Source organism: Chiloscyllium plagiosum, unplaced genomic scaffold, assembly GCF_037043375.1.
Source record: "Chiloscyllium plagiosum isolate Xiang-an unplaced genomic scaffold, Cpla_swu_hap1 HiC_scaffold_3, whole genome shotgun sequence".
NCBI classification, from domain to species: domain Eukaryota; kingdom Metazoa; phylum Chordata; class Chondrichthyes; order Orectolobiformes; family Hemiscylliidae; genus Chiloscyllium; species Chiloscyllium plagiosum.
The window spans coordinates 12,161,082-12,176,249 of NW_028270141.1; the positions used below are offsets into that span (position 1 = coordinate 12,161,082).

Below are 15,168 nucleotides of genomic sequence, written 5' to 3' on the forward strand. Positions count from 1 at the left end.
GGGGATGAAGGTGAGGCCTCTGCTGAGGACTGATTGTTCATCCTCAGAGAGGGGGATGTCTGGTGCAAATATGGCAGGGCTGGGAGCTGGACCTGGTGTGGGGCTGGAGTTGGGAGTGGGAGTAGAGTTAGGCATGAGGGTGGAGTTAGTCATGGGGGCGGAGTTGGTCATGGGGTCAGAGATTGTCGTGGGACGAAGATCAACATGGGGGGCGGAGACCAACGTGGGGGTGGAGATCGAGGTGGGAGTGGCGTGGCATGTGGTGTGGTCCTTGAGCAGGTGAGTGACGTCACTGGGGGGCGGAAGTGGCTGCGGCGACGGCAGCTCCGGGTGGTTCGCCGGGCAGAAACGGCACTGGTCCCAGTAGTCGTGGATCCCGTGGCGGCCGCGTATCTGTCGGCGATGGCCTTCCTGGCGATCGTGGAGGCGGTTGTCTGGGTGGCGATCGCGGAGACTGCATGGTCGATGGTGGCTGTTGTCCGTGCGGTGGTGGCGTTGGAAGTGACGTCACCGTTCGCTGTGGCGATGGTGGCTGCAGCGGCCACGTGGGCAATCGTGCCCGAGTAGTTCCGGAGGTCGTGAGAAGGTTCAGGAACGGTCGAGGAATCCGGACTGTGGGGGTGAGAACATGAAAGTGTTTTGTACTTACTTTCTTTGATGTTCGATATGGCTAGGAAAAAATGTTTGTTCAGTGTATGAATTCTTCTGAGGATGAAGGACAGCAAAGGTCCTTTGCAGGTCTGGGAGAGTTGACCTGAGCTGGGGCAGGGCTGACTGCAGGGAGTGTCGGTAGTGGCGCATGGCTGCAAGTGTGGAGTGGTGGATCCAGAGGGAGGTCTGTTGCTGGAGGTTTCGGATTTGTTGCAGGTACCGCTTGTCCTGGTTGGATCCAAATTGTGTTGGTTTGAATGTAGTCCGGAGTCTATGTGGGGTCAGTCGGGTTCCGTAGGCAAGTGCTGAGGAAGGAGATGTGGCTGTGGTAGCGAGTCTGTTTCAGGACGTGGCTGAAGAGCTTCAGGGTAGAGGAGATGACCTTGGGGTGCAGTGAGAGAGGGACTCACTAAGATCCTTGTAGAGGGAGGAGAGCTTCTTCAAGGTAGGCATCCTTGCCAAGAGGATTCGCAGTAGGTTAAGATCAACTAGGAGAAAGTGAGGACTGCAGATGCTGGAGACCAGAGGTTGAAAAATGTGATGCTGGAAAAACACAGCAGGCCAGGCAGCATCCATGGAGCAGGAGAATCGAAATTTTGGGAAATGTGGTGGAGGAAAGTTTAATTAAGGCATTCCAGAGGGCACCAGATGACTATCTGGTAATAATGGTATGCAGGGATTGTAGGAAAAAATGCAGGAGACTGGCACTGGGGAATAGAATCGGCACATGCATCATGGGCTGAAAGGTCTTCTTCCATTCCGTACTCATTTCGTGATTCTGAATAACTACTAAACTGACCAAATACTTACGAAACAACTCCAAGGTCTCTTATTTTCCCTCTTCCCAGAATCTAACACCTCCCAAGATCCAACATTCCTGCACTCCCCATGCCTGGGACACAATCCCCACCTCGCTTTGCCCAGCAGCTGATACTTTCCACCCTCCAGGACATTCCTTCACCACTGGAGTTGACACCCTACCGCTGCTGCCACCACCATCTTCAGCTACCCTGAATTCTCCACTAAATTACCTGGGCCCTTTGAAACATTGAGTCCTGGCACTCTACTTATTTGTCACTCTATCCCCTACTGACACTCTGACTTCACACTTTCCTCACGTACTTGAGTAACCACCCAGACCCATTATCCTCTGACTAATAAACTTAACACTATGGGAAATTTAGCATGGCCAATTCACCTAACCTGCACATCTTTGGAGTGTGGGAGGAAACCGAAGCACCCAGAGGAAACCCACGCAAACACGGGGAGAGTGTGCAAACTCCACACAGTCGCCCATGGCTGGAATCGAACCTGGATCCCTGGCACTGTGAGGCAGCAGTGCTAACCACTGAGACACCGTGCCGCCCCTAATAATGACACAGGAATGACAGGAGTTTCTGGGGGCAATTCAGGAGGCACTGCAGAAATTCAAATCAAAGAAGAAGAAACATATTAAAGGGAGGATGAGGCAACAATGGCTAATGAGAGGTTACGATCAGCAGAAAAGTAAACAAAAAGAACATACTATGTGGTGAAGATTAATGGGTTTTTAGAATATATCATTTATGATGAGACTGTGGAGTACTTGGGAATGCATGGTAAAATAGGGCTGAGTCAGCACTTCATCAAGGGGAAATCATGTCTGAAAAATCTGTTAGAATTCTTTGAGGAGGTAATGAAAGGAGATCCAATGGACATGATCTACTTGGACTTTTCAAAGGCCTTTGACAAGGTGCTGCACAGGAGACTTCTAAATAAGACAAGAATCTGGGATGTTGGGAGTAAGATACTGACATGGATAGAGGATTGGCTGGCTGGCAGAAGACAGAGCATGTGATAAAGAGGTCTTTTTTGAGGTTGGCAGCCAGTAATCAGTGGAGTTTTCACATACTATTATCTTTTGTAGTGATTGGTGGTTCTCGCTAGTAACAGCGATAGATCTGTCGATTGCTGGCTAATCAAGCACAGAAAACATATGAGACAGCTGTCAATCTGCGCCAATCAAGATACTACACATTAGTGGCGTCACCACTCAAAAATCTAGAGTATGGAAGTTTAATAGATGCCCCCAAGTCTGGTAGGGCCACATACCAGACAAAAAAAACCATCCCGCAAGATCACTAGTTGTGGTGACTTGTGTAAAATATAGCAGCCACACTATACCCAATATATTAATCTCAATAGTGGATCAGTGTTTGGGGCAGAGGAGGATTATAACCCTACGGAAGAATTCACCCTCATCTTTTGGATAATATTAACATTAAATCTCAAACCTTCTACAACAGTGGTTTTAATAAATTGGGCAAGACAGTTTTAATGGATAATATCAGAGGACAAAGAAAGAGTGGGGTAATAGATGATATACCCATTTTAGTTATTTTACCAATTCAGGATAGGAATGCTGTTGAAGAGATTATAACACAATATCTAATAGACAGATGGTTTGCACTAAATGTCAGTCTCTCCTCCCTACAATAGGTGCTTTTTGCACCAATTTAAGTAAATGTCACGGTATAAAAAGGATCCATACCAGATGCTTGAAATGCGGTCAGAGTGGCGAATATCATGCAATAGCTTGCCACTATGTCAAGTGTAATAAAGACCTTGCCACTAAGATAGTAGGAGCCTTTAGATGTTCTTATTGTGAATTGTCATTTACAACAAAAATAGGTCTTGGCCAAACAAGATGCATAGACATGCCAATATTAGAAATCAATACCATGTAGATTGCTTATTGCACAATAAAAAGCCAGGAAGGAAGGCCAAGAAATGATCTGAGGAAGAAACTAGACTATTATACGAGTTAGAATTAAAGTATAAAGATTGTTCCTGAATTTATAAAATGATAGCTAGTGTCCTTAGTGGTGAAACATCTAAACAAGTTTCTGATAAAAGTCAAATCTTGACAAGACCAGGTAGCAATATAAGAGCATAGACTTAAAACTTGAAGGCAGTAGGTAGGCTTAGTGATAGGGATGATGAGCAAACCCATTGTAGCCAGAGGCCTGGTGGTGATCTATTTAAGTATGTCCAAGCACTGCCTAAATACGAGAAGGATGTAGACACCTTTTTTCATTTCATTTGAAAGTGGCTAAACAAATGAAGAGATCGGTGACCATGTGTGTATTATTGATGCAAACAAAGTTGGTAAGTAGAGCCAGTGAGGTACTTGCATCACAATCAGAGAAGGTACCTGGGAGTATAATGAGATGAAAAATGCTATCATAGGTGCAAATGACCTTGTGCCAGAAGTCTACAGATGTTTCAGAAATCTAAGGAGGGACCCTGGTCAAACATAAATGAGTTTGAATGGATCAAACAATAATTTTGAGAGGTGTTTAAGAGCATTGAAAATCAAATATATACCTGAAGGTATATATTGTGAACAGTGTCTGTCATATCTCTCAGAAATGTTAGCGAGGAGGAAATAATAGAGCAAGTTCAACATCATGTTGAGATCCCTACTAGTAGTGGTAATTCTAAATCCTATGTCCCCAAACACCAGGATACAGATGAGCTTCTTCAGCAAGCTGAGGAGTTAATCACTAGCAAGAGGGATCCTGAGACAAGGAAGCAGGGACTGGGGACTCATCAACAGTATAACGCATCAATTAGTTAAAAGAAATGATACAACGAAAAAAGGTGATAAAAAGACAACATAACAAAACAGGCATACCGGAAGTAAAGATGATAAGAAATGCAATGCTAACAACAGGGCGAGAAAGAGATATATAGCAAGATAGGCCTGATTTAGAATGGCACAGTTTTCATATAAAATAGCAAGCAGCTAGCTCGCAAAGTTATGGGGGCAGCAGTGCCCTTTACCCAAGGAAGATTTTGTGACAAATTTTCACAGCCTAATAAGGTGAATATTAGTGAGTGTAAACTATATGTTGGACAGAAGGACGTAGACAACGTCATGGATTCCATAGAGAATGAAGAAATTGATAGTGCAATAGAAGGGATTGACCCGAAGACTGCTTCGGGTCCAGATGGTTTGATATTAAATGATATCTTAGATGCTACACATTTCTCAAAACATTTTTGTTATGGTTAAAGTTAGATGTTGTCTCAGATGTTTTAAAAAATAGTAGAATGGTTTCAATTCCAAAAACTGAAGATAAGGAGAGCTTAAAAGATTTGAGGATCATTACTATTGGACCGATTCAGCTTTACTTATTTACAAAGATTTTAGTCAAATGTCTTAGTGAGGCAGTTGAGCTGAATTTCAGACAAAAGGAGTTCCTTGCAGCATCTTCTGGATGTAAGAACATTGCTATTCTATATAATATTATAATAAGGAAACAAAGAGGAAAAAGAAGGATCTCTCAGTTGTCTTTATCAATTTGGCCAAAGTATTTGATTCAATTGGGCACAATCTGTTTTTTAAAGTGTAACAAAGGGTGTCCATCTCAAATGAATTTATCCAGTTAATTACAGATCTATATACAGATACTACTACTGTGATAGATGACCACAAGTGTGGGCAGGTGTTGCAGGGGCAGAATGGGAACGTAAACTTAAGATCTGAGCGAAGAACCTTGATGCACTTGCTTTACACCCGATGCAAAAGGTTGAGATTTTTAAAACTTTTATAAACCAAGGCTTTATTATCATCTGGTTTTAACTGAAGAGTTGCAGAACATCTTACAGAAATTGGGCTGTATTAAACAAGGTTTTATTAAGGAAATTTTACATCTGTTGCATTATACAATTGACGGTATTTTATTTGCTAGAAAAGAGATCCCTAAATTAGAGGAACAGATGCCGGTGGCTGTAATTAGAAATGTAAAACTCTTGAATCTTCTGCAGATGAAGTTCATCTGAGCTTCCTTTCACTCTTGCAAAAAGAACAATATTGAGAATATCGGCACACTGATCCAGATTGAAGATTATTCTGGAGATTAAGACTTTGATGATCAAAAGATCCAATTTAGTGGCAGAACTGGCAATGAGAAGGAGCTGGGACTAACAGGTATAGGGAATATTAGTTAAAAGACCTGGAGGAAATTGGAACTATTGAAATGGATCAATCTCCAAAGTCAGGGCTTGGCATTAGATATTTCAAAAATGATAAAATATCTAAATTTGTGGATCAAGGCATCTTATAACATCAAATAGGCTAAGCTAATTAACAGTCTATTACTGCGATGTAACTTCAATCTTACTAAGACAACTTTGATGCCTTTTAAATAAAGATTGCCACCAATGTAAAGCCCCACCTGACATGCTATCCCATATTTCTGATTTATGTCCCTTTGTTAAGAACACTAGAATCAAGCGAAGTATGATGATTATGGCAAAACTACACTTATATATAGGCAAATATGTTTGGATTACTTATATAGAATGCAGTTCAGAGATAGAGAAGGAAAATTGTGGAAACTTGATTTAATATTTAAGGAGGTTCTAGAACTGTTGTTGTTGATGTAACGATCCGTCTTGAAAAGAAGACAATTCGAAAGGGAAAGACTCAACCGAAAAAACTGAAAAATATCTTAACGAAGAAAGGATCAATTTAACAAACAGAAAGGGGCTTTCTTTTTTCACATTTGTCATGGGTGCTAGAGGAAAATGGACTGAGTCAAACAAAAAATATGATTCAGTTAGGGATTCAAAAAACTCACCCTTTGCCCAAGAAATATCAAGACACTCAATCTCACTTTAGAAATGCTACAGAGTTTTAGCAACAAGATTTCATCTATGCAGCAGAACATTTATGATGTTCTTAGGATATTACTTTCAAATTGGATATTTTAAAATTTTAATATTTTATTAGTTGTTTAGCCTTTTAGAGTTTTTAATGTTTTAAGATTAGTGTTAAGATACTTTCATACTTTTAAGTACATTTTAATATTTTAGAATTGATTCAGTTTGCGAATAAAGATTTAATTTTAGATAAGCACAAAGGTAATGGGTAATATTAGGTGTCAATTATTAAATCTCACCAGCTATACACCAGATGGCATCAATATTAATGGTCTATAAACTAATTGAACAGTGCTACTCAGCTCTATAGTTCCATCTGTCATAGCTTGGTGAGCTGCTTCAGGCTGGTTATGTCCCCACCCATCTCTATACCACCAGTTGTGAGATTGCTATATAGAGGTGACACATACATTGATGAGAGATGTTAAAACTTGGAACAGGCATTATACCTGTAGCTAGTGTATTATGTTAACATGCAGGCTCAGTTGACAGTTAGAAAGGCAAATGCAATGTTCGCATCCATTTCAAGACAGCTAGCATACAAAAGTAGAAATGTACTACTAAAGTTGTATAAGGCTCTGGTCAGAGTACATTTGGCATATTGAGAGGAGGTTTGGGCCTATTATCTAAGGAAGGATGTGCTGGCCTTGTTTGGTGTGCAGTTGAGGTTCACATAAATGATCCTGGGCATGAAAGGCTGGTCATATGAGGAATGATTGAGGATTCTGGGTCTATATAGTCAAACAGCATGGAAACAGACCCTCAGCCCAACTTGTCCATGCCGACCAAGTTTCCCAAAGTAAACTAATCCCATTTGCCTGAGTTTGGCTCATATCCCTCTAAACCTTTCCTGTGTGTATATCTATCCAAATGTCCTTTTAAACATTGTAACTTCACCTGCATCTACCACTTCCTCTGGCAGTTCATTCCACATATGAACAACCTTTTCTGTGAAAAAGGTTGCATTGATGTCCCTTTTAAATCTTCCTGCTCTTACCTTAAATATATCCCCCTGGTTTTGAACTCCACCAGGAAAAGACCATTGCTATTCATCTTATCTATGCTCTTCATGATTTTATAAATCTCTATAAGGTCAACCCTCAAACTCCTATGTTCCAGTAAAAGAAGTCCCAACCTCTCCTATTAACTCAAACCCTCCAGTCCTGGCAACATCCTGGTAAATCTTTTCTGAACCCTGTCTAATTTGATAATGTTATCCCAATGTCAGGGTGACCATAACTGTACACAGTACTCCAAAGGGGTCTCAACGTCCTGTGCAACCTGAATATGACATCCCAATGTCTGCATTCAATGGTCTGAGCAACACAGGCAAGCGTCCTCAATGCCTTAACCACCATGTCTACTTTTGATGCAACTTTCAAAGAACTATGTATCTGAACCTTTAGGTCTTTTTGTTTGATGGTATTACCCAATGCTCTACCAATAATTGTAAACATCCTGCCCTTAGTTAATGTTTTATCAAAATGCAATACCTTGCATTTATCCAAACTAAACTCCACCTGCCATTCCTTAGCCCACTGGCCCAATTGATCAAGATCTCTATGTAATCTTAGGTAACCTTCTTCACCATTGACTATACCACAAATTTTGCTGTTATCTATAAACTTATGAACCATGCCTCCTAAATGCTCATCCAAGTCATTTATATAAATGACAAACAAACCCAGCATCGATCCTGTATTTGGGAGTTTAGGTGGGGCGGGGCTTTCAATGAAATCTAAAGAATACTGTGAGGCCCAGACAGAGTGAACATGGAGATGATGTTTCTAAAAACTTACACTTAAGGGACGCAGACCCAAGGCACACACTCAGAAAGAAGCGTCAGCTCTTTCAGAACTGAGGTGAGGTGGAATTTCTTCAGTGGGAAGGAGGTGAATTTGTAGAACTCATTGCTGCAGAAAGCTGTGGAGGTCAAACCAGAGTGTCTTTAAGACAGAAATAGATAGGTTCTTGATTAGTAAGGGGATCAAAGGTTACAGGAGAAGGCAGGAGAATGGGGTTGAGAAACATTAGCCATGACCAAATTTTAGAATGGACTTGATGGGACATCCCTATTTCTTAACACAACAAAAATGCTTCAGGGATAGAAAAAGATAACTTGATGCTTTGTGTGGGATCATGGAGATAATGCAGATAAGAGGGCAGGCACTTCCTCAGTGTGAGGTGCTGAGGAGGACAAAAAAAATACAATCAGCTGATAAATCATACCAAGTTGCTTACCCACTCATCATTGCAGCAGCATTAAGTACAGAACTGAGATGTATTCTCCTTACTAGGGTAGATGCATCATCAGTGATGAAAAGAAAGGATAGAACAGAATAGAAATATTGTTAAATGTAGAAAATTTGATTGAAGTAGCTAAAATAAACCACTATTTTGAAATACGTTTAACCATATTTTCACATTTTTAAATAAATAATCAACATATGGGTCAACAATGTCACAGTGGAATAAGACAAGGCACAGAAATGATTTTAACCTTGCAATCATTATTTTCAATGGATGTAGGTTTGCTCACTGAGCTGCAAATTCATTTCCAGACATTTCGTTACCTTACTAGGTAACATCTTCAGTGCCTGCTGTGCTGTTCCAGCAATAAAGTTTCAACTTTGATCTCCAGCATCTGCAGACCTCACTTTCTCCTCGAAGATTTCAACCTACTGCGAAACATCTTCAGTGGGCCTCAGGCGAAGCAATGCTGAAAATTCCTGCTTTCTATTTACATGTTTGGATTTCTTTCGGTTGGCGATGTTATTTCCTGTGGTGAAGTCACTTCCTGTGCCTTTTCTCAGGGGGTGGTAGATGGGATCTAACTCGATGTGTTTGTTGATAGAGTTCCAGTTGGAACGCCATGCTTCTAGGAATTCTCATGCGTGTGTGGTGAAACGGTTAAAAATTATGTCCCAATACATGTGTGAATCTAACCGGAATGGAGGTGTTGCTTAGTCCCGTGTGAATCTTATTACACACCTCCCCGTGTGAATCTTCTTATCTGTATGTAACCAGAATGGAATGTGTTTTTTAGCCTTGCTCTGCTGTTCACATGAATGTTTATATCTGGAAAAGAGTATATCAGCTGGAAAAGTCTCCAGTTCGGTGAGTCTGCTCCGGGGTTACGTTTAACCGCCGAGCGTGGGTTGTTGGCAACCGCTCTACGAGAACTGACGGCTCCCAGTTCCGGTAACATGTAGAGTGAGTATAAGCCAGACCCGTTGTAAGTATGAGACCTGGTTGTGGCGACGCTGCGGGGAATAAAATGCTCATATTCTAGCAGACTCGCCTCTTGGTCGTTTGTTCTGTGTCAGACTACTCTCCTACGAACCTGACCTTGAGAATTTTTTAAAACATTTTGGCGCTGCGAGCAGGGTCAATCGCAATTGAGGAGAGATTTTGATACAGAACAATGTTTTGGAAAAAGACTAAGAAACCAGAAGAACAAACTGTGGAGGTCCCGACCGTCCCGGGATGGCATGGACCGTGGCATGACGTGGCAGTTTGTTTGAGAAATGGTGGGGGGCGACCGGAGGAACCCCAGGGTCGCTGCTGTCCACCCTTGAGAGGATCCCAGTCCTGCCGAAGAACCCCTTGCCTGGGGTACAGCGGAGGATGTGGGCATGTCCAAAAAGCTGAAGCGGAGTTAACAGAATTGAATGGGATTGAACTGAACTGAACTGAGTGGAACTGGAGTGAATCAAATTGAACGGAACAAAATGGAACTGAGCTAAATTGAATTGAAATGGACGGAACTGAATTGAACACAATTGAATTGAACTGAACAGACCTGAACTGAGCTGAATTGAACTACACTGAATTGACTGAACTGAAATTAACTGAAACGAATTGAACTGAATTAAGCATAATGTAACACATGTATTGGGCCAAGCAGTGGAATGTGGTGTAAAATTATGTCCCAATACATGTGTGAATCATAATGTAACACATGTATTGGGCCAAGCAGTGGAATGTGGTGAAACGGTTAAAAATTATGTCCCAATACATGTGTGAATCTAACCGGAATGGAGGTGTTGCTTAGTCCCGTGTGAATCTTATTACACACCTCCCCGTGTGAATCTTCTTATCTGTATGTAACCAGAATGGAATGTGTTTTTTAGCCTTGCTCTGCTGTTCACATGAATGTTTATATCTGGAAAAGAGTATATCAGCTGGAAAAGTCTCCAGTTCGGTGAGTCTGCTCCGGGGTTACGTTTAACCGCCGAGCGTGGGTTGTTGGCAACCGCTCTACGAGAACTGACGGCTCCCAGTTCCGGTAACATGTAGAGTGAGTATAAGCCAGACCCATTGTAAGTATGAGACCTGGTTGTGGCGACGCTGCGGGGAATAAAATGCTCATATTCTAGCAGACTCGCCTCTTGGTCGTTTGTTCTGTGTCAGACTACTCTCCTACGAACCTGACCTTGAGAATTTTTTAAAACAGCGTGTCTTTGTTTGGCTTGTCCTAGGGTGGATGTGTTCTCCCAGTCAAAGTGTTGCCCTTCCTCATCTGTATGTGAGGATACTAGTGAGGGGGGGGGGGGGGGGGGGGGGGGGGGGGGATCATGTATTTTTGTGGCTAGTTGGTTCTGATGCATTATTTCAACGAGCCAACACACACTACAGTGCAGAGAAAAATCACCTATACCGTGTATTCAAAAAGAATGGGTACCCAATGAATACAGTCCGCCGGGTTCTCAGCAACAAACCCAAACAAGCAGGCAAAACCCATCCAGAAACCCTAGCCACTCTCCCCTACATCAAAGACATCTCAGAAATGACTGCCAGACTACTCAGACCCCTTAGCATCATGGTAACCCACAAACTCAGCAACACAATAAAACAGCAGCTAATGAACTTGAAAGACCCTATATAGACAATGAGCAAAACTAAGGTCATTTGCAAATTACCGTGCAAAGACTGTAACAAACACTACATTGGACAAACAGGCAGAAAACTAGCCACCAGGATACATGAACACCAACTAGCCACAAAAAGACATGACCCCCCCCCACCACTAGTATCCGAGCATACAGATGAGGAAGGACACCACTTCGACTGGGAGAACACATCCATCCAAGGACAAGCCAAACAAAGACATGCATGAGAATTCCTAGAAGCATGGCATTCCAACCAGAACTCTATCAACAAACACATCGAGTTAAACCCCATTTACTACCCCTGAGAAAAGGAACAGGAAGTGACTTCACCACAGGAAATAACATCGCCAACCCAAAGAAATCCAAACATATAAATAGAAAGCAGGATTTTTCAGCATTGCTTCGCCTGAGGCACACTGAAGTTGTTACCTAGTAAGGTAACGAAATGTCTGGAAATGAACCTTGCAGTTCAGTGAGCAAACCTACATCCAAACTCTCAACCTGAGCTACAAATCTTCTCAAAACTTGCTAATTCTTTTCAATTTACATTTGGGTTTATTTTAAACAATGGGCAATTTACAGCATTTAATTAGCAATTTTATTGAAAAATATTGAGGGAAGAATGTACATGGTGAAGGAATTTCTTTTGATGATACATCTAAAATACCTAATTCAAAAGCAACTATAAAATTCTAGAGAATCTGATTTTGGAAGCATACATTTGAGTAACTATTCAAATACCGTGGAGTCAAAGATCCAACCTTTCTGACAGTGGAAGGGAGCTGTCACTTATTACTATAATGGAATCTTCAGGATCATTGTGCTGATTGTGATTTTGCACAGCTTGACTCTGATTTGAAATGGATGCTGACATCACAATATTATCTATAGCTTTGAATTTGAAGCCACGTTTTTGTATTACTCTTGAATTCTCAATATCACTGTCTTCGCTGGATGACGACACTTTGAGACAAACACTTTTCTTTTGAAATGTTGAAACATCTCCATTCACATGTTTCATTCTGTGCGGTTTGGTAGCTTTGTTTTTCTTCAGTCTTAATGAGCTATTGTCCATTTTTGAAGCTTGGTATGAATACATAGCTGGATCACGAGTTCCAAAAACCTTCTCCCTTGAACGTGTTAAATCTTGATTTTCTCCCTCAATTAATGGCCTCACATGTTGAATTGTAGTTGGGTCAGAAATGTACATTTCTTTTTTCTCTTGCTGAATGCACTGAGTTTCTGATATGTCACAACTGGTGAACATTTCTTTATTGGAAAATGTTGACTTATTTTTAAGTTTTCCTTGAGAAGGTGCATCATTTTTGTAATTAGAGGAACAATGCGGGGTTCCACCGGAATTAGGATCTGGTTGATGCAGAGATAAAAACTGATGAGAGTTTTTCAATAGAATTCGATCCATTAAAGATAAGTGATAAAGATCAGGCAGCATAGATGCATCCTTGTTAGATAATTCTGCCACATTCTTTTGAACTGGATCCTGCTTTAACACCGCAGCATTTTTTTTCAGTGTCTTGTCTTCTGTTAGTTTACTGGTAGAGTCCATAGAAACATTAAACTTCTCATTAATGACTGGGTAAACTTGCTCAGAAGTTTCTGCTGGAGTAATTGGAGTGTGCTCTGATTGTAGTGTACTGAATGACTGAGTCCAATCAATCCCACTCAAATGCAACTCTGCAACTATCATAGATGCTGAGGGGGATAGGGCACAGGCACCATGCTCATTTTCTAATTCTGTAAGCGGTAAAGACTCACAGTCAGATTTTACTATTGCTGCAGCATCTTTAACTGCAGGTTGTGCAATTTCATTAGATTTTTCATGAAATTCTTGGCATTCCTGAAATCCTTCAGTAGAAAAGTCAATGGAAGGATTATGTTGATGGGTGTGGGAGGGATTCATCTCTTGAGTTGCACTTCTTTGAGCAGGTTCACTTCCTGTTGCAATTCCACAATTATGGGAAAGTTGTAAATTCATCTCAGCCAATAAAACTGTGATTTCATCAGGCAAAGGAGCTGCCTTCTCTTTTCCCTTGCTTTTACCTGAAAAAACACAAGTAATCCAGTTAAAAGACTTACTTAGCTGCTATTTTAAATAAGTTTCGTACAATCATAACTACATCAAACAGATATAGTTCACTATCCTCAATTTTTGTTTCACTTCCGACATTAAATATTGAGCATTTAGTTTAAATAGCAAATATATCGATGGATGGTGGAAAAAAACTAGCACAATTATCCAGAAGGATGTAAGGCCATAGGAATAGATACAGGAGTAGGCCATTTGGCCCTTTGAGTCTGATTTGCCATTCAATAGAATTATCTGAATGTCAGCTGATCTGACATTTCTCCCATCCATATTCCTGCCTTTCCCCCATAACCCTTGATTCCCCTTCTGATCAAGAATCTACCTATCTCAGCTTCACATGTACACAAGGACTCTGACCCCTTAGCTCTCTGTGCCAATAGGTTCCAAAGAAACACAACATTCTGAGAGAAGAAATTCCTCCTTAGCTCAGAACACTGAGCAGGATGGTAACTGGAGACGGAATTAGAACATTGAGCAGGACGACGACTGGATCAAGGATTAGAACATCGAGCAGGACAGTGACTGGATCAGGGATTAGAGCTGGGAGCAAGATGGTGACTGGAGAGGGGAATTACAGCATGGAGCAGGGCGGTGACTGGAGAGGGGAATTACAGTATGGAGCAGGATGGTGACTGGAGAGGGGAATTAGAGCATGGAGCAGGATGGTGACTGGAGAGGGGATTAAAGCATCGAGCAGGACAGTGACTGGAGAGGGGATTAGAGCATGGAGCAGGACGGTGACTGGAGAGGGGAATTAGAGCATGGAGCAGGATGGTGACTGGAGAGGGGATTAAAGCATCGAGCAGGACGGTGACTGGAGAGGGGATTAGAGCATGGAGCAGGACGGTGACTGGAGAGGGGAATTAGAGCATGGAGCAGGACGGTGACTGCAGAGGGGAATTAGAGCATGGAGCAGGACTGTGACTGGAGAGGGGATTAAAGCATCGAGCAGGACGGTGACTGGAGAGGGGAATTAGAGCATGGAGCAGGACGGTGACTGGAGAGGGAAATTAGAGCATGGACCAGGACAGTGGCTGGAGAGGGGAATTACAGCATTGAGCAGGATGGTGACTTGAGAGGGGATTAAAGCATCGAGCAGGACGGTGACTGGAGAGGGGATTAAAGCATGGAGCAGGACGGTGACTGGAGAGGGGATTCGAGCATGAAACAGGAATTAGAGTATGGAGCAGGGTGGTGACTAGAGAGGAGAATTACAGCATGGAGCAGGACGGTGACTGGAGAGGGAACTACAGCATGGAGCAGGACGGTGACTGGAGAGGGAACTACAGCATGGAGCAGGACTGTGACTGGAGAAGGGAATTACAGCATGGAGCAGGACGGTGACTGGAGAGGGAATTACAGCATGGAGCAGGACAGTGACTGGAGAGGGAATTACAGCATGGAGCAGGTCAGTGACTGGCGAGGGGAATTACAGCATGGTGCAAGATGGTGACTGGATCAGGAATTAGAGCATGGAGCAGGACGGTGACTGGAGAGGGAATTCGAGCCTGAAACAGGAATTAGAGCATGGAGCAGGGTGATGACTAGACAGGGGAATTATAGCATGGAGCAGGACGGAGACTGGAGAGGGGTAATACAGCATGGAGCAGGATGGAGACTGGAGAGGGGATTAGAGCATGGAGCAGGACGGTGACTGGAGAGGGGATTAGAGCATGGAGCAGGACGGTGACTGGAGAGGGGATTACAGCATGGAGCAGGACGGTGACTGGAGAGGGAACTACAGCATGGAGCAGGGCGGTGACTGGAGAGGGAACTACAGCATGGAGCAGGGCTGTGACTGGAGAAGGG

The 15,168-nt window shown here is 42.4% G+C and overlaps 1 protein-coding gene across 7 annotated transcripts in view; it reads right to left on the reverse strand.

Moving 5' to 3' along the window:
• gen1 (GEN1 structure-specific endonuclease) overlaps window positions 1-15,168 on the reverse strand; it is an 86,214-nt gene that overhangs the window by 15,542 nt on the left and 55,504 nt on the right. For 4 of the 7 annotated variants that reach the window (XM_043677303.2, XM_043677296.2, XM_043677278.2 and 1 more), the window contains one exon: window positions 11,828-13,313. In XM_043677303.2, coding sequence (XP_043533238.2) covers window positions 12,001-13,313 — 1,313 coding nt within the window. In that variant the 3' untranslated portion in view covers window positions 11,828-12,000. Of the gene's footprint in view, window positions 1-3,270; window positions 8,654-11,827; window positions 13,314-15,168 lie in introns of those variants that run through there. The other 3 variants (XR_015752397.1, XM_043677287.2, XM_087977561.1) reach the window with 3 other exon arrangements.